Source organism: Dermacentor silvarum, chromosome 7 (assembly GCF_013339745.2).
Source record: "Dermacentor silvarum isolate Dsil-2018 chromosome 7, BIME_Dsil_1.4, whole genome shotgun sequence".
Lineage (NCBI taxonomy): Eukaryota > Metazoa > Arthropoda > Arachnida > Ixodida > Ixodidae > Dermacentor > Dermacentor silvarum.
The window spans coordinates 115,022,342-115,039,941 of NC_051160.1; the positions used below are offsets into that span (position 1 = coordinate 115,022,342).

The window sequence follows — 17,600 nt, forward strand, 5'->3', positions numbered from 1 at the left end:
TGTTCATCGGTTTATGCGCGACTTTGAGGCCTTCTTTTTTCAGTATTCGGCTGAGAGCTTCACTGGCACCTTTGACGTATGGGATGGACACTCGTTTCTGTGGTCGAGGGGGAGTCAACGGTTGTAGGTCTCGTAGTTTGTTTTTTCTTTTTTGTTGTCGGGTTGTTTTTCGAATGAATTCCGTTGTATAGCCGTTCCTTTTGAGTTCGTTGAGAACCGTTCTCCTTTCTTTCTTTTGATCTGATTCCAATGTGCAATGAGTTTCGACTCTTCTCAATAAAGAATTTACGACCGATGCCTTGTGGTTTGCCGGATGGTTGGATGAGAAGTGTAGGTAGCGGCCTGTGTGGGTTGGTTTTCGGTAGACTGAGAATTTTAGATTGCCGTTGGTTCGTGTAACTTGTACATCTAGGAATGGTAGCGATCCGTTTTGTTCGCGCTCCGACGTGAACTGTATATCCGGGTCTATGGAATTTAAATGGCTCTGCAGGTTTTCGACTTGCGACTCCTTCACGATACAGAAGCAATCATCCATGTACCTGAGGAAAACTTTTGGCTTCGGGGAAAAAGTACTCAGAGCTCTGTCTTCGATATTTTCCATAGTTAGGTTAGCCATGGTGACGGAAATTGAGGCCCCCATGGGAGTTCCTTTTACCTGCTTGTAGTAGCTGCCTCGGAAGGTGAAGTAGGTATTTGATAGGCATAGCTCGAGAAGGCGGCAGATCTCGTCTACACTCAAGGGGGTTCTCTCGTCGAGTGTGTCGTCGCGTTCCAGGGCATCCCTTGTTGCGGATATAGCTAACTGAATGGGTACTCTGGTGAACAACGAGATCACATCAAAAGAGACCAGGCATTCATCATCTTCGAGGCGTACATTTGATATCAGCTTGATGAAGTTTTCGGGGTTGCGCACGTGGGATGCTGTCCTTCCAGTGAGTGGTGATATAATCTGGTGCAAGTATGTGGATAGTGATCGAAGTGGGGAGCACGAAAAGTCTACGATTGGCCGTAAGGGGATTCCGGGTTTATGGAGTTTAGGCAAGCCGTAAAAGGCTGGTGCGGACCCGTTCCTGCACATTAATTTTAGATAAAGATTTCGAGAGCTTGGGTGGTTTCGGAAAATTTCGACGAGCGTCTTATTCAGTACTGATTGGGTCCTTGTGGTGGGGTCCTTTTTTAATTTTTCGTAGTCCTCGCTGTTAAGGAGGGTGGACGCCTTTTCCTCGTAGTCCTGCGTGTTTAACACGACGGTTGAGTTGCCCTTGTCCGCTGGTAGAATTACAATGTCCCCATCTTCCCTCAGTAATCGCAGCGCTCTTATTTCGTCAGACGACAAGTTTCTTTCTCTTCGGCGGTTGTTATTGCACCTTATTATGCCTATTGCTTTTATTCTGAGCGGTTCCCGTACTTTAGGGTCCAGCTGCTGGATGCCGCTTTCGAGGGCGGCGATAATCTTGGGCAGGGGGAGGTTATCTGTGGTGACGTTGAATTTATGACCTTTTGCCAGGACTGAAGTCTCTTCTGTTGTGAGTTTTCTCGATGATAAATTTGTTACTGTGTGCTTGTCCAACATTCCTGGTTTTTCGGTTTGCTTGATTAAAGAAGAGAGTTTTTTCTTCTGCGTTTCGCGGTGTTTCTTTTCCTCTGAGGACGCAATGGTCTTCGCAAACGAATCAATTGATGAAAAAAGATGATGGGGTACCTTGTATTCGAGCTGTCTTCTGGCGAAGAACGCATCGACTTCTTTCTTCTTAATCACTGTGTGGCACTCGTGTATCCGCGCTGTCACCAGTCTTTGCTGAGCCTTGTTGATGATGTCCCGGCCTTCCGCTGTGTTGATAGGTTGGCGCAGCTGGAGACTTCGTGGAACGATGTTTTGGTCTTTGCATTTCCGGGTGAAATCTAAGTGGGTCTTGAAGGTGGAGATGCCTTTCAGGGCTTTGATATAGTTCTTTGCAAGTTGCACTGCCTCTTGTCCGAAGTCTGCACGTATAGACTTGAAGCTAAACATTTCGACAGAATTACCTGTCTGGTTGGGAAAATTGATAAAGACTTAGAGATTGACTCCAACCAAATAAGGAAATTTACTAGCCCGACGTTTCGGAACCAATTCGGCTCCTTCTTCAGGGGGTATTCTTCGGAGGTGGCGGTGTGCCGCTTTTAAAAGGTCCGTCGTAACAAAGGAGAGGAAGGGAGAGAGAGCCTAAGGTGCGGAGACACTTGTCCTGGCACCTGTTCTAGACAGACCAAAGGGGTGGTGGGGGTGGGGTGGAGGGGGGGGGGCTCGGCGTCGCTGGTCGGCTAGGATGACCGGTGCCGGGCGCCCTTTAGTCGCGGGAATTCGTTGACGAGGGACGGGGGAGGGGGGGGGGGAGGACGAGTTGTTTTGGTGTTGCTGACCTAGAGCGGGGGGTCCTTTCTTCCCTTCGTCGCGTCTGCCAGGCCATGAACATACAAGGAAGGAAGAATGCCCTTCACGCGGTTTATATTACCCGCCGTGTTCTGAATGTGCCAAGACTCGAGTAGCAGCCAAGACTCGAGTAGCAGACTCGAGTAGCAGCTCGAATACAAGGTACCCCATCATCTTTTTTCATCAATTGATTCGTTTGCGAAGACCATTGCGTCCTCAGAGGAAAAGAAACACCGCGAAACGCAGAAGAAAAAACTCTCTTCTTTAATCAAGCAAACCGAAAAACCAGGAATGTTGGAGAAGCACACAGTAACAAATTTATCATCGAGAAAACTCACAACAGAAGAGACTTCAGTCCTGGCAAAAGGTCATAAATTCAACGTCACCACAGATAACCTCCCCCTGCCCAAGATTATCGCCGCCCTCGAAAGCGGCATCCAGCAGCTGGACCCTAAAGTACGGGAACCGCTCAGAATAAAAGCAATAGGCATAATAAGGTGCAATAACAACCGCCGAAGAGAAAGAAACTTGTCGTCTGACGAAATAAGAGCGCTGCGATTACTGAGGGAAGATGGGGACATTGTAATTCTACCAGCGGACAAGGGCAACTCAACCGTCGTGTTAAACACGCAGGACTACGAGGAAAAGGCGTCCACCCTCCTTAACAGCGAGGACTACGAAAAATTAAAAAAGGACCCCACCACAAGGACCCAATCAGTACTGAATAAGACGCTCGTCGAAATTTTCCGAAACCACCCAAGCTCTCGAAATCTTTATCTAAAATTAATGTGCAGGAACGGGTCCGCACCAGCCTTTTACGGCTTGCCTAAACTCCATAAACCCGGAATCCCCTTACGGCCAATCGTAGACTTTTCGTGCTCCCCACTTCGATCACTATCCACATACTTGCACCAGATTATATCACCACTCACTGGAAGGACAGCATCCCACGTGCGCAACCCCGAAAACTTCATCAAGCTGATATCAAATGTACGCCTCGAAGATGATGAATGCCTGGTCTCTTTTGATGTGATCTCGTTGTTCACCAGAGTACCCATTCAGTTAGCTATATCCGCAACAAGGGATGCCCTGGAACGCGACGACACACTCGACGAGAGAACCCCCTTGAGTGTAGACGAGATCTGCCGCCTTCTCGAGCTATGCCTATCAAATACCTACTTCACCTTCCGAGGCAGCTACTACAAGCAGGTAAAAGGAACTCCCATGGGGGCCTCAATTTCCGTCACCATGGCTAACCTAACTATGGAAAATATCGAAGACAGAGCTCTGAGTACTTTTTCCCCGAAGCCAAAAGTTTTCCTCAGGTACATGGATGATTGCTTCTGTATCGTGAAGGAGTCGCAAGTCGAAAACCTGCAGAGCCATTTAAATTCCATAGACCCGGATATACAGTTCACGTCGGAGCGCGAACAAAACGGATCGCTACCATTCCTAGATGTACAAGTTACACGAACCAACGGCAATCTAAAATTCTCAGTCTACCGAAAACCAACCCACACAGGCCGCTACCTACACTTCTCATCCAACCATCCGGCAAACCACAAGGCATCGGTCGTAAATTCTTTATTGAGAAGAGTCGAAACTCATTGCACATTGGAATCAGATCAAAAGAAAGAAAGGAGAACGGTTCTCAACGAACTCAAAAGGAACGGCTATACAACGGAATTCATTCGAAAAACAACCCGACAACAAAAAAGAAAAAACAAACTACGAGACCTACAACCGTTGACTCCCCCTCGACCACAGAAACGAGTGTCCATCCCATACGTCAAAGGTGCCAGTGAAGCTCTCAGCCGAATACTGAAAAAAGAAGGCCTCAAAGTCGCGCATAAACCGATGAACACTTTGAATATCCTCATTCCTAAACCAAAAGACCGTCCACCAAAAGAAAAAGCTCAAGGCGTCGTCTATAAAATCAGCTGTGCCGACTGTCCGGCGTCGTACATCGGGGAAACCAAAAATCTAAAAGAAAGAATCAGACAACATGAAAACGACGTCAGAACATTCAACCGAATACGCAGCGCCGTCGCCGAACATTCCGAAGACGCCGACCACAAGATTTCTTTCCAAGAAACCCAAATCCTTCAAACAGAGACAAACTGGCGAAAAAGGCTGCTACTCGAGTCTTGGCACATTCAGAACACGGCGGGTAATATAAACCGCGTGAAGGGCATTCTTCCTTCCTTGTATGTTCATGGCCTGGCAGACGCGACGAAGGGAAGAAAGGACCCCCCGCTCTAGGTCAGCAACACCAAAACAACTCGTCCTCCCCCCCCCCCTCCCCCGTCCCTCGTCAACGAATTCCCGCGACTAAAGGGCGCCCGGCACCGGTCATCCTAGCCGACCAGCGACGCCGAAGCCCCCCCCCCCCCCCTCCACCCCACCCCACCACCCCTTTGGTCTGTCTAGAACAGGTGCCAGGACAAGTGTCTCCGCACCTTAGGCTCTCTCTCCCTTCCTCTCCTTTGTTACGACGGACCTTTTAAAAGCGGCACACCGCCACCTCCGAAGAATACCCCCTGAAGAAGGAGCCGAATTGGTTCCGAAACGTCGGGCTAGTAAATTTCCTTATTTGGTTGGAGTCAATCTCTAAGTCTTAATCAATTTTCCCAACCAGACAGGTAATTCTGTCGAAATGTTTAGCTTCAAGTCTATACGTGCAGACTTCGGACAAGAGGCAGTGCAACTTGCAAAGAACTATATCAAAGCCCTGAAAGGCATCTCCACCTTCAAGACCCACTTAGACTTCACCCGGAAATGCAAAGACCAAAACATCGTTCCACGAAGTCTCCAGCTGCGCCAACCTATCAACACAGCGGAAGGCCGGGACATCATCAACAAGGCTCAGCAAAGACTGGTGACAGCGCGGATACACGAGTGCCACACAGTGATTAGGAAGAAAGAAGTCGACGCGTTCTTCGCCAGAAGACAGCTCGAACACAAGGTACCCCATCTTTTTTCATCAATTGATTCGTTTGCGAAGACCATTGCGTCCTCAGAGGAAAAGAAACACCGCGAAACGCAGAAGAAAAAACTCTCTTCTTTAATCAAGCAAACCGAAAAACCAGGAATGTTGGACAGGCACACAGTAACGAATTTATCATCGAGAAAACTCACAACAGAAGAGACTTCAGTCCTGGCAAAAGGTCATAAATTCAACGTCACCACAGATAACCTCCCCCTGCCCAAGATTGTCGCCGCCCTCGAGAGCGGCATCCAGCAGCTGGACCCTAAAGTACGGGAACCGCTCAGAATAAAAGCAATAGGCATAATAAGGTGCAATAACAACCGCCGAAGAGAAAGAAACTTGTCGTCTGACGAAATAAGAGCGCTGCGATTACTGAGGGAAGATGGGGACATTGTAATTCTACCAGCGGACAAGGGCAACTCAACCGTCGTGTTAAACATGCAGGACTACGAGGAAAAGGCGTCCACCCTCCTTAACAGCCAAGACTACGAAAAATTAAAAAAGGACCCCACCACAAGGACCCAATCAGTACTGAATAAGACGCTGGTCGAAATTTTCCGAAACCACCCAAATTCTCGAAATCTTTATCTAAAATTAATGTGCAGGAACGGGTCCGCACCAGCCTTTTACGGCTTGCCTAAACTCCATAAACCCGGAATCCCCTTACGGCCAATCGTAGACTTTTCATGCTCCCCACTTCGATCACTATCCACATACTTGCACCAGATTATATCACCACTCACCGGAAGGACAGCATCCCACGTGCGCAACCCCGAAAACTTCATCAAGCTCATATCAAATGTACGCCTCGAAGATGATGAATGCCTGGTCTCTTTTGATGTGATCTCTTTGTTCACCAGAGTACCCATTCAGTTAGCTATATCCGCAACAAGGGATGCCCTGGAACGCGACGACACACTCGACGAGAGAACCCCCTTGAGTGTAGACGAGATCTGCCGCCTTCTCGAGCTATGCCTATCAAATACCTACTTCACCTTCCGAGGCAGCTACTACAAGCAGGTGAAAGGAACTCCCATGGGGGCCTCAATTTCCGTCACCATGGCTAACCTAACTATGGAAAATATCGAAGACAGAGCTCTGAGTACTTTTTCCCCGAAGCCAAAAGTTTTCCTCAGGTACATGGATGATTGCTTCTGTATCGTGAAGGAGTCGCAAGTCGAAAACCTGCAGAGCCATTTAAATTCCATAGACCCGGATATACAGTTCACGTCGGAGCGCGAACAAAACGGATCGTTACCATTCCTAGATGTACAAGTTACACGAACCAACGGCAATCTAAAATTCTCAGTCTACCGAAAACCAACCCACACAGGCCGCTACCTACACTTCGCATCCAACCATCCGGCAAACCACAAGGCATCGGTCGTAAATTCTTTATTGAAAAGAGTCGAAACTCATTGCACATTGGAATCAGATCAAAAGAAAGAAAGGAGAACGGTTCTCAACGAACTCAAAAGGAACGGCTATACAACGGAATTCATTCGAAAAACAACCCGACAACAAAAAAGAAAAAACAAACTACGAGACCTCCAACCGTTGACTCCCCCTCGACCACAGAAACGAGTGTCCATCCCATACGTCAAAGGTACCAGCGAAGCTCTCAGCCGAATATTGAAAAAAGAAGGCCTCAAAGTCGCGCATAAACCGATGAACACTTTGAATATCCTCATTCCTAAACCAAAAGACCGTCCACCAAAAGAAAAAGCTCAAGGCGTCGTCTATAAAATCAGCTGTGCCGACTGTCCGGCGTCGTACATCGGGGAAACCAAAAATCTAAAAGAAAGAATCAGACAACATGAAAACGACGTCAGAACATTCAACCGAATACGCAGCGCCGTCGCCGAACATTCCGAAGACGCCGACCACAAGATTTCTTTCCAAGAAACCCAAATCCTTCAAACAGAGACAAACTGGCGAAAAAGGCTACTACTCGAGTCTTGGCACATTCAGAACACGGCGGGTAATATAAACCGCGTGAAGGGCATTCTTCCTTCGCTGTATGTTCACGGCCTGGCAGACGCGACGAAGGGAAGAAAGGACCCCCCTGCTCTAGGTCAGCAACACCAAAACAACTCGTCCTCCCCCCCCCCCCCCTCCCCCGTCCCTCGTCAACGAATTCCCGCGACTAAAGGGCGCCCGGCACCGGTCATCCTAGCCGACCAGCGACGCCGAAGCCCCCCCCTCCACCCCACCCCACCACCCCTTTGGTCTGTCTAGAACAGGTGCCAGGACAAGTGTCTCCGCACCTTAGGCTCTCTCTCCCTTCCTCTCCTTTGTTACGACGGACCTTTTAAAAGCGGCACACCGCCACCTCCGAAGAATACCCCCTGAAGAAGGAGCCGAATTGGTTCCGAAACGTCGGGCTAGTAAATTTCCTTATTTGGTTGGAGTCAATCTCTAAGTCTTTAAGTAGACAAGTCCACGAATGCCGCCTAGTGTAAGGTTTCGGGAATTCTCGCACAGCTTTTTCAGGTAGGGGCGAATTCCGGCGCTCGATATAGTATGGCTCAAGAACGTCAGCAAGGGCACACCAAGCTGGCATTTTGCTGCATTGACGACGACGCCATGTGCAGAAAGACGTCAAAAACGGTTCGCAGGTGTTCCTCGATCGTGCTCAGATGGAGTGGCGCTAGCGATAAGAAGATCGTCAATGTAAACGTGGCAAAAATCTAGACCACGTAAGACACCGTCCATAAACCGCTGTAAGGTCTTCCAGAGTTACGAAGTCCGAATAGCATTCGAAGAAATTCAAATAGGCCGAAAGGGGCTGCTATCGCGATTTTCTAGACGTCCTCTAATGCTACTGGTAGTATGCCTTCACGAGGTCTAACTTGGAGAAAATTGTAGCACCGTGCTAGTTCGTTGTAATATCCTGAATGTGTGACACAGGGTAGCGGTCCGGTAGCGTTGCTCGACTGAGTGCCCGGTAAATTGCAGATGGTCGCTAATCATTTGATGCTGGTTCTGGTACCATGTGAAGCGGAGACGCCCAAGGGCTTGACGATGGCCGGATGATACCGACCATCAGGTATCATCAGGTATCAGGTAGCAGGTGATGGAGCGTTTGGCGATCGAGCCAAACGGAGCTTCTCAGGGGACATGCGACACGGTCTGGCATAGACGGGAGGACCAGTCGTAGTTATATGATGGAGAACGTTATGCTGAGCGGCAGTGTCCGCCATGCTTGGCGCATAAGTTCTGTAAACTCGTTCAATTAGCCCACAAAGCCGGATGTTCCGGCTGGTCCGACTGGATGAGGGTGTCTTGAGGGCTTGCCTTGAACTGTTGCTTGCGACACAGGATCATACAGCCGTCGGTTGCACATGTCTACCAAAAGACCGAAATGACGGAGGAAATCGGCCCCGAGGTATGCAAATTTTGCATTGGCAACTATAAAAAAATTAAGGTAGTTCCATGCGTCTGAAATATGATGAAATAGCGGAGCTCTGCATGCGTGGGTGCATTGACTCTTTTCGCGCGGCAATCCCGTGGGCGCTGTCATGTTTAGTTACGCGTTCATTGCTTGCCTCAACTGCCTGCGTTGCCTCCGCGTTTACAATGGATCTGTAAGACGCCGGCGCGGCTTAGCAAACTTCTGTTTCGGGAGATATCGTAGACGGTGACTGGGTGGACGATGCGAAGCTTTGGCCACAGCTTCAGAGAATATGCAGAAGCGCTTTCGGAGCTGATTAAGCTATGTCCAAACACTGCGTATATGGTGCTTGTCCTAAAAGCGGGGCTGCATATGTGTTCCAAGCCATCCAAACATTCCGCTGATGAATGGAATTAGGATAACTGTGTTTTGCTCTTCCTTCTTTATTTGGGCAATTAAACATTTTGAAGCAGCGGCTTGTCACGTTTCTGACTCAGTAAACTTATTTTAATTCCTCGGTGTGGTCACTATCTGATTATTTTCTGCCTAATCCTCGTGGGTATGCTCAGTTCCTTTAGATTTGTTCTTGCAACGCACAAGGCTTGAAACATAGCTGTTTTGTACATTGTAATACCTTGTAGCAAAGACGTATTATCGCTGCTAACCCGCTTACTCTTGTGGACCGTCACGATTCCATTCAGCTTCGACCAATCGTGCGCTATCGGTGTAGTACCGTCAATTATTGTGCGTATACAGTGCGCATATATTCAAGTATGCACGCATTCACTTATTCTTGACACGTTGGTGAAAGAGTGGGCGTACGTTTCCGTGCCAGTTGCGGTATATGTGTGTAGATACTGTGCGCGAAACCTACTATGACAGGAAGCGGCGCTACTCCAAGCTTTATCATTGTTTAACGAGCGGTACTCACTCTTGCCGACGTAGCGGGCCTGAAGCCCTTTCTTTGAAGGTTAGCGATACAAAGCTGGCGGAAGAGCAAATTTCTGTATCCTTGTGGAAAGCCGTGGAAGCTTGTGGAAAGCCGAAGTGGCGGAAACACGAACGGACAGTACCAGCAGCGGTCCGCGAACTTGGCCACACAGATTCATTGCATTCCTTAATATGCAGGCCAGTCACTATTTTTGCAGCCAACTACTGCACACGTCTTCAATCTTCAATGCAGCATCACTGGAGCAAAGTGCGTTAACGAAAACTCGGTTGCATTTCCGACAGCTGATCGCACAGGAGCAAGGTCGTGGAGTTAGTATACTGACTCCAGAGAAAACGCTCCAGATCCTTTGTACCGTGCACCTTATTTAAGTCGGCCTTATCAGGACGTAGTTAGGGCGGGCCATAAAATGTGTATACCTACTGGAGTTAAAACGTTTTTCTTTAAATTGCATTCGGAAACACTTCCTGTTAAAACCTGGTGGAACGCAATTGGCTGCTTCGTGCCGAGGTCCACGAGCTGTCGACTTTGTCCACGTGCTGAAGCCATACATTACTGTTTTATGGACTGTACGGATGCTATATTTTTATGGGACATTCTCCAACGGACGCTTAAAAAGCACATTGACATCACTCCATACGTGATTAGGTTCCTACCGTTTAAGATTACCGGTGGTCCTCCCTATGACATGTTCATAGTATTGTGTTTATACAGCCTATGGAGAGCTATAGACTGTGTGATCGCCATGCCGGAAGCCCGTGATCTACAAGATCATTCTTTCGTGAAAGTACAGCTTATTTAAGAAGTGTGTACGCTGCGCAGGAACCTCCGCCTGACTGGATGCACTTGCTGGGCGCATGTGTGTGTGTTTGCTCGCGTTTTAAGTGTGTACCACTATGTTCGAATTGTAATATATTATTGCGACAGCAATTATATGGACACTTCAACCCGATTTCTGCCGTCGGCGTCGCCGTCGCCTTGAGGTTCCGTATGAAGTCCAAAGGCGATGAAATCGTCGCCGCGCGCCGTATGCGCGAGTGAAAGCGCGCGGGGGACGCGCGCTATCACGGAGACCGAACGCACGGCGGAAAGCAAACGCGACCGCCGCGCGAAAGGACCGTGGGGGTATAGGAGGGAGGGAGGCGGGGCGAGGCTGTGCTACGGTACCAAATGCTTATCTTGCAACAGGCCGCAAGGGGAACTGGCCACACAATCTCCAACGCGAAAGCAAGAAAGCGGGAAGGCAGCGCGCGAGGGAGGGGGTGCGCAGCTTCTACTCTGCCAACAACTACGCTTGTACTGGCTGTGGTGGCACTCGCCCGCACCGTCTCTTATCTCCACACGGCTCTGACCTTTGTATGCGCTGTGCATTCGCCGCTCAGTTTCCGTTGAAGCGATAGACCACACGAACTTCGCCCGCTGCGGCGGCTGCGCTTGCTGCCAGCGTTTTGACAGTCGTTGTCTGTGGTCATTCAGTTTGATCTATTCATGTTTGCTAGTGCGCTCTGACACCACGCTTGTTAATTCAGTTAATAAGCGCATGTGTCCAAGTTTATGCAGCCGATAAAACTACTATCACTACTCCGAATAGCTCTCTACTAATTTGCTATCGCAATTGATGCTTCGCCTTTCGGGCGAAACAGCGACAATTTTTTTTTCACTCACCTTCGGACCGTGGGTACCTGGGTTCGAATCCCGCCTTGCCAAGAAAGTTCATTTTGTTTTATTTATTCATTTATTTCTCTCTCTATCTCTGTCTGTCTTTCTCTCTCTCCACTTCCTCTCCTCCTATGCTGTGCTTTCAGTCTCTCCCAGCTCGGCGATGCTGACCACGACAACGAGACCAACCTAGCGAGCCCTTATCAGCTCCGCTGTAAAATTCATCGAAATGTTTTTAGGTCTAGGTTGACAGACAACGAGCGATGACCGTAAGTAGCGATCGTTGTATAGTTGACTGCTTGCAATGCAGAAGATCTCGGGCACTTACCGTCAGCTGGAGACGTAGGGATAACGCTCACATCTGCGCCTGTGTACACAAGGAAACGGACGCCACAACTGCGTTCGGTGATGAAAAACACTGAGTGAGTGAGTGAAGTAACTTTGTTTAGGTCCAGAGAAGACGCCGGGAAGACCCCGTGTCACCCGGCTACTCTCACGTAGGGACCGCCAAGCCGAGGCTTGACGGCCCGATCGCGGGCACTCTGGACAGCCGGGTTTGGTCGTTGAGTTCGTGGCTGCCCAAAAGCGCAGCTGAGGGACGACTTTCCGTCGATATTGCAGCATTGGTCGCCCTCAATGCTGGCCCATGACATTTTCCGGATAGTCATAGGGCGCAACGCATTTGCGCGCAGCGTCGTCATGTTTCCTGTGTTACCAGCACCAACGCAGTTGCGGCAGCTGTGGCGGTGCAGTGCGCTACTCAAAGGGCACGAGGTGCGTGTCTGCAAAGGTGCGCGATCTGTGTTGATAAGGTGTCTTATCGACCTTAACGACTGTGTCGATAAGGTGCGCGACCTCTTCGCGAAGCTTCAGGAATTCGTTGGGAGAGGTGGCGGAAGCACTCTCCTCTTGCACATTTGCGACGAAGACGGACGGGTTTGCTGCGGCCATGATCGTGTCACCGATGGCGGCCATCTTGCCGAGATCCTTACAAGCCACTGTGGCAAGCGCCACTCGGATGTTGTTGGGGAGACGCTAAAGAAACGTCTTGCGCAGGAGCTTGCTGTCGAGACCTGTAACGGTTCCCACAAGTCGCTGCACGTGGCGCAGTAGTTGAGATGGTGTGCGGTCGCCATGGTCTTTGTCGTTTAGGAGTTGCCGTGACCGTTCGGGTTCGGGTAGTGGGAGGCGTCTAATGAGTGTCTCCTTCAAAGTTTTGTAAGTGTTTTCCGCAGTTGGAGCGAGAAGCTGGCTTCGCTGGCCGTAGCTGGCGGCAAACTGCTCACGATGTGATGATACCACGTTAGGTCGGCTGTGATGCGTCGGGCGGCGAATAGTGCCTCGACTTGAATGAACCAGAGCTCGAGGTCCGTGGGCCAAAATGGGGGCAGCTTCAATTCGACTGCAGACACGGTGGTAGTGTTGGTGTCGCTGTGCGTGATCGCGTCCGGGTTAAGCTGTTGGTTGCTAGCGCGGCCGAAGAGCAATCAGACGGTGAGCGATGAGTTCCAAGCAAAAGATGAGGAATAAACGTTTATTTTCCAAATAGTATCCCGGGGTAAGCTCCGGTTCTACTCAACGTGGGAGGTCTCATTCCAGGAACCCTCTGACCTTCACTGCTTCCTTGGCCCTGGCGACGAGGCGTCGTTGTTGCTCCAGGTCTTCGGAGACGAGCTTGGCCTCCCACGCTTTGATGAGGTATTAGCTTTCTTGTCAGGCGTTGCAGTCTTTCGGTGAGAGCAATGCGTCTGTGTCTAGGTGCCATGGACACTTACGGATCCGGTGCTCCAAGGTGTCCGGTGCGCCGCACATTGGGCGGAGATATCCTTGTAACGTTGGGTAGACTCTATGCATGAGCATTCCGTGGGTTTAAGTGTTACTCGGTAGTCTTCAGAGTCTGGTGTTTTCTTCATTGTTGAGTTTTGGGTGAGGTGGCGGGTACACCTGCGCTCCAGCCTGTGATGTTGAAGGATCGCTGAGTAGGTGGTGGGTACGATCTCTGCCCCCGATGACGCAGGCCGGGCGTCTCCAGATCAGGAAGGGTTGGCCCAGCAGCCGCGATCGCAGGCCTCGGCGTGTGCCGCCTCGTTCCCCTCCAGCCCCTCGTGCCCAGGAACCCACGTCACGTATTTAAGATCGCGCAGGTGTACGGGATCAGAGTGCTTCGGCTCCTCAATATCTTGAGTGCTTCTGTCGACGCGCGACCCGTTGTTTCTCGCAGCTGCTTGAGAATCCGAAGAGACGATAGCTGCGTCCAGGCACGTGGTAGTTTCTAGGGCGATCGCCACCTCTTCTGCAGTCTTGGGGGTTTTGTGCGTGAACTGTGGGAGACGCTAGCTCTCTGCCCTCGGAATTTACGACGCTCAGGGCGTAAGCGTTTCTTTGCGGGTATTTGAATGCGTCGTTGTATCTGGCGTCCGTATCTTGCCTGTGTCTTCGCCGCAGGGTATCCACTCGGGCTTGTCTTCTTTCCTTGTGGTACGTGGGGTGCATGTTGGGTGGGGTTGGTGCTTGCACAGGGATTCGCGGATGTTCGGGGGAATTCTTTCTTTTCGGTCCATGGCGGCTATAAAGGTTTCGCCTTAGCTCCGCCGTTGGAGCTAGAAAATTAGTGGACATCTATACGAAGTAAGGATAGTAGTTTTATGGGCCGTATAAACTTGTAAACATAGGCATAGCTAAGTTAACAAGTACGGTGTCACGTGCGCACAAGCAAACATGAACGCATCTTACTTGATGACCGCAGAAACTCGCTCTCAAAACCCTGGAGTGAGTAAGTGCGGCGACGAGCGAATTCACGTTCATCCTGCCGCCCGCAACAACGCGAACCATGCCGCGAAAACACAGCGCGGGGTGGACTCTGTTCCCGCCTTAGATGGCTTTCAAGATCCAGCGGCCCGGGCGGGCGGGCCGCTCGGCCGCCCGGAGTAATATGCCCCCCCCCCCCCCCTCCGCCTCCCTACTTTCCCTCCGGAGCGCTGCGCGCTACTGAAAGGCGAGGCGCTTCCTTCCTGTTTTCCTCCCTTGCGTGCGCGAGATTGAGCCGCGATCGCCGGCTCACCCTCGCACACGTTTACTCGCACGTATAGCATACGGCGCATGGCGACGATCTTATCGCTCTTGGACTTTAGGGAACCAAGCGACGACGCCGACGACAGAAACGGGCCTGGAGTGTCCACTTGCTATTACTATCGCAATAAAAGACGGAATAAGATGGCACAATAGACGTCATGGCACCGATCCTGTGTGTGAGTGATTTTGAAAAAGGAAGAGAAGAGAAAAGTGCAGCGCCGTAACTGCCTCTCGTGTGAGGGCACCTCAACAGCGCTGCACGGGTGGGGGGAAGGGGGAAAGAAAGTGAGAGAGAGGAGAAAGAGTCCCAAAAAAAAGGGGGGGGGGCAGCGGTAAGGAGGGAAGGCGGCGGCACGACTTACAGCCGCGAGGAAAGGTTTGTTCCTTCCAAGTAATCTAGTAGCGCCGAGAAGGCGCGCCTGGCGATGGATGTAGGAGTCGCCGGGAACAGGAGTGCCCGAGTGCTGTCGGACGGCAGTCCGAGGCTACGGTAGGCGGTGACAAGTGCGCCGCGTTCAGCTGCATACGCGGGGCACCTCAGGAGAACATGGTCGAGGTTCTCGACGTCAGCGCACCTGTCACAGAGTGGTGAGCCGCTTCCCGAGAGTCGGTGTTTGCGCTCCGCCGTCCGGCAGCAGCCGATGCGGAAACGCAGGAGCAGAGCTCGATCCTGTCGGCTCAAGCCCCTGCGCGGAAGCAGCTTCGGGGGGGTCACCGCCGGCGACGCGAAGGTCGGGGTGCCTCGTCTGCAGGTAGCCAGCCACGGAGTGACGGGCGACGTCGAAGGGCATCACGGCGAGCGACAGGGGCACCGGCGAGGTGTGGGCCTCCCTTGCAAGCCGGTCTGCTTCCGATCCTCAATTCGCAGTGTTGTCGGGGGTGCAGGTGCTGACGATGGGAAGACAGCGCCGGGAGGAGGAAGGTGGGAGATGTAGTGCCGCTTGCTCATTCGTTGTCGCTAGCCATCATGCCACGTGGCGAGTGAACGGGGTGGCACCGAACGGTTGGCGCAAGCGATGATGTCATCAGGCCGCGGTGGAGTTGTGGACGCGAAAGCATCGCTTACGCCGATTGCCGCAGTGCACGAGAATATCAACATTGGATGTAACCGCTCTTTGTGCGCATGCGTGAGGAGCAGTGATTGTGAGAGAAAAATGTGGAGATTTGCTCCTTGAGATCTGTTTTCGCCCAAGTACTACGGAGGAGAACGTTGTTTGCTTCGTTCGTTCCTAGCCGAGTTGGTAGTTCAGAATGCACGACTTGCGCAGCTAAGAAAGCACGCCCGAGGCGAGTTTGTTGCATTCTATTGCAACGGTAGCATATTAAAATGTGATACCCGCAGAGGATACGACTGATGTAACTTCTTGGAAGACATTAAGGGCAAAGCGTTACGTCGTGCCGATGCATGGTTTATTAGTGCAGTTGAGCATACCGCACCCTTCAGGAGATTCGTGGGAACGAAAACACTTTATGGATTGAGCTGTTTGTATTTTAGAATGCAGCTCTTAGGTTCCCGTTCCTGCGAACGTGTGCGTCGGCGTTGTCCCTCTTAACCGAGCGAACGAGCGCAGCGAAGGATGAAAGCGAAGACTGTGTATACGAAAGTGTTTGCATACGAAAAAAAAGTGTATACGAAAAAAAAAGTGAAAGTGTATACGAAAACGCTTCGATGAAGCACATATCGCACGCTGTATGTAAAGTAAGAGACGTGAACGTCCTCATGCAATTTCCTAGCCGCAGACCCTTGTGGAAGCTATACAGCAACACTGGTCGACTACGTTATATGATTCGTAGTGATAAAGGTGTCGGGGGACGGTGTTGAATGTGCGCAATCTTCACCGTGTTGCCGCCAAGGATCTCAATCACTTCGAATGGTCCTTCGTAGAAGGGATTGAGCGTCGATGATCGAGATCCTAGTGGGCAGTACACCGTGTCTCCTATCTGAAAGCTTGGTTTCTTGTGCTTCCCGTCGTATCGACTCTTCGCGGCTCTCAGGCTTTGCTCAAGATTTTCCTTAGCTTGTTGTCGCTTTTTGTCAAGCTCTGCAAGCCTAGATACTTCGTTTAGGTCCTCTTCTACATCACCCAGATGAAGTTTGCCCTGGACACATGGGGCATATCCATGCAATAATTCGAACGGTGAGTATCTAGGTGACTTCTGCCATAAAACGTTTATGGCAAAGATGGCTTCTGGAAGTTTCTTGTCCCAATCGCGCTGCGGTTCGATGATCTTGCGAAGTACAATCTTCGGTATTCCTACTGTTCGCTCTACTAGACCATTTGCTTGTGGCCAATAAGGTGGTGTTGCTACATGAGTGATTCCCAAGCGTCTGTGGACCGCTGATGTCTTCTTATTGACAAATCCCTTTGCCTGGCCCTTCACGATAGTCTTAGGGACTCCGAATAAGGGTGTCCATATGTTCATCAAGTAGTCCAAATAGTAAATCGCGGCAGTAGTGGGGACAGCCATGGCGTCTACTTAGCGTGTGGCATGGTCAGTGCAAACTAGTACGTGTTGATAGCCGTTTCGCTTCTCCAAAGGTCCGAAGTCATCAAGCGAAATGACTTGGGTTCGGTTCCGATGGAATTTCCCTAGGCTGTAAGGATCCTTCCGACATCGTAGTCCTACGGTTTACTTGTTTATCACAGCGAATTCGGCACAGCCCCTTTCTGCCTTTTGTCGAAGGCGTTGGCAGTCCTGATCCGCAGATTTTTCTTCACGTAGGCCGCAGGTTCCTGTCGCTATTGCAACGCAGATCGAACCGATACTTGGCGTACTGCAGGTTAAGAGAGACTCCGGCTCTCCGCCTTGTCCACCGAATCGTGATAGGGCGTCTGCATACCGTTTGCCTGGGCGGTGGCAAATCTTGAAGTCGAACTCGGCCAAATCAATGGTCCAGCGAACAAAGCGGCGTTCGTGGCGGCCTTTTGTGCCAAGTACGTGAGGGGCAGATTATCTGTGAGTACCGTGAACCGTGGGCCATCTTTAAGGTAAAAGGCAAATTTCTCGGCGATTGCCCAATAGAGGGCCATGCACTCCAACATGTTTGATTAAAGTTGGCTATCGTGAGCATTCAATGTGCGGCTTGCATATTCGATGACGCGTTCCTGAGAGTCTTGCGTCTGCG

General features: G+C 50.7%; 1 protein-coding gene across 1 annotated transcript; it reads left to right on the forward strand.

The window, feature by feature from the left end:
* Positions 1-2,711: 2,711 nt before the first annotated feature.
* LOC125947186 (uncharacterized) lies at positions 2,712-12,514 on the forward strand. The gene is made up of 3 exons (XM_049671577.1): positions 2,712-4,205; positions 7,006-7,439; positions 12,248-12,514. Exons 1-3 carry the CDS (start codon positions 3,197-3,199, stop codon positions 12,512-12,514), a joined length of 1,710 nt encoding a protein of 569 aa, XP_049527534.1. The 5' UTR covers positions 2,712-3,196.
* The last annotated feature ends 5,086 nt before the right edge of the window (positions 12,515-17,600 follow it).

Coding starts and splice junctions, on each gene's coding strand:
- LOC125947186 (XM_049671577.1), top strand. CDS start 3,197: ATGTGCAGGAACGGGTCCGCACCAGCCTTTTACGGCTTGCCTAAACTC. Junction 4,206..7,005: donor GTCCATCCCATACGTCAAAG/GTGCCAGTGAAG, acceptor CATACGTCAAAG/GTACCAGCGAAGCTCTCAGC. Junction 7,440..12,247: donor ATGTTCACGGCCTGGCAGAC/GCGACGAAGGGA, acceptor TGTGTCGATAAG/GTGCGCGACCTCTTCGCGAA.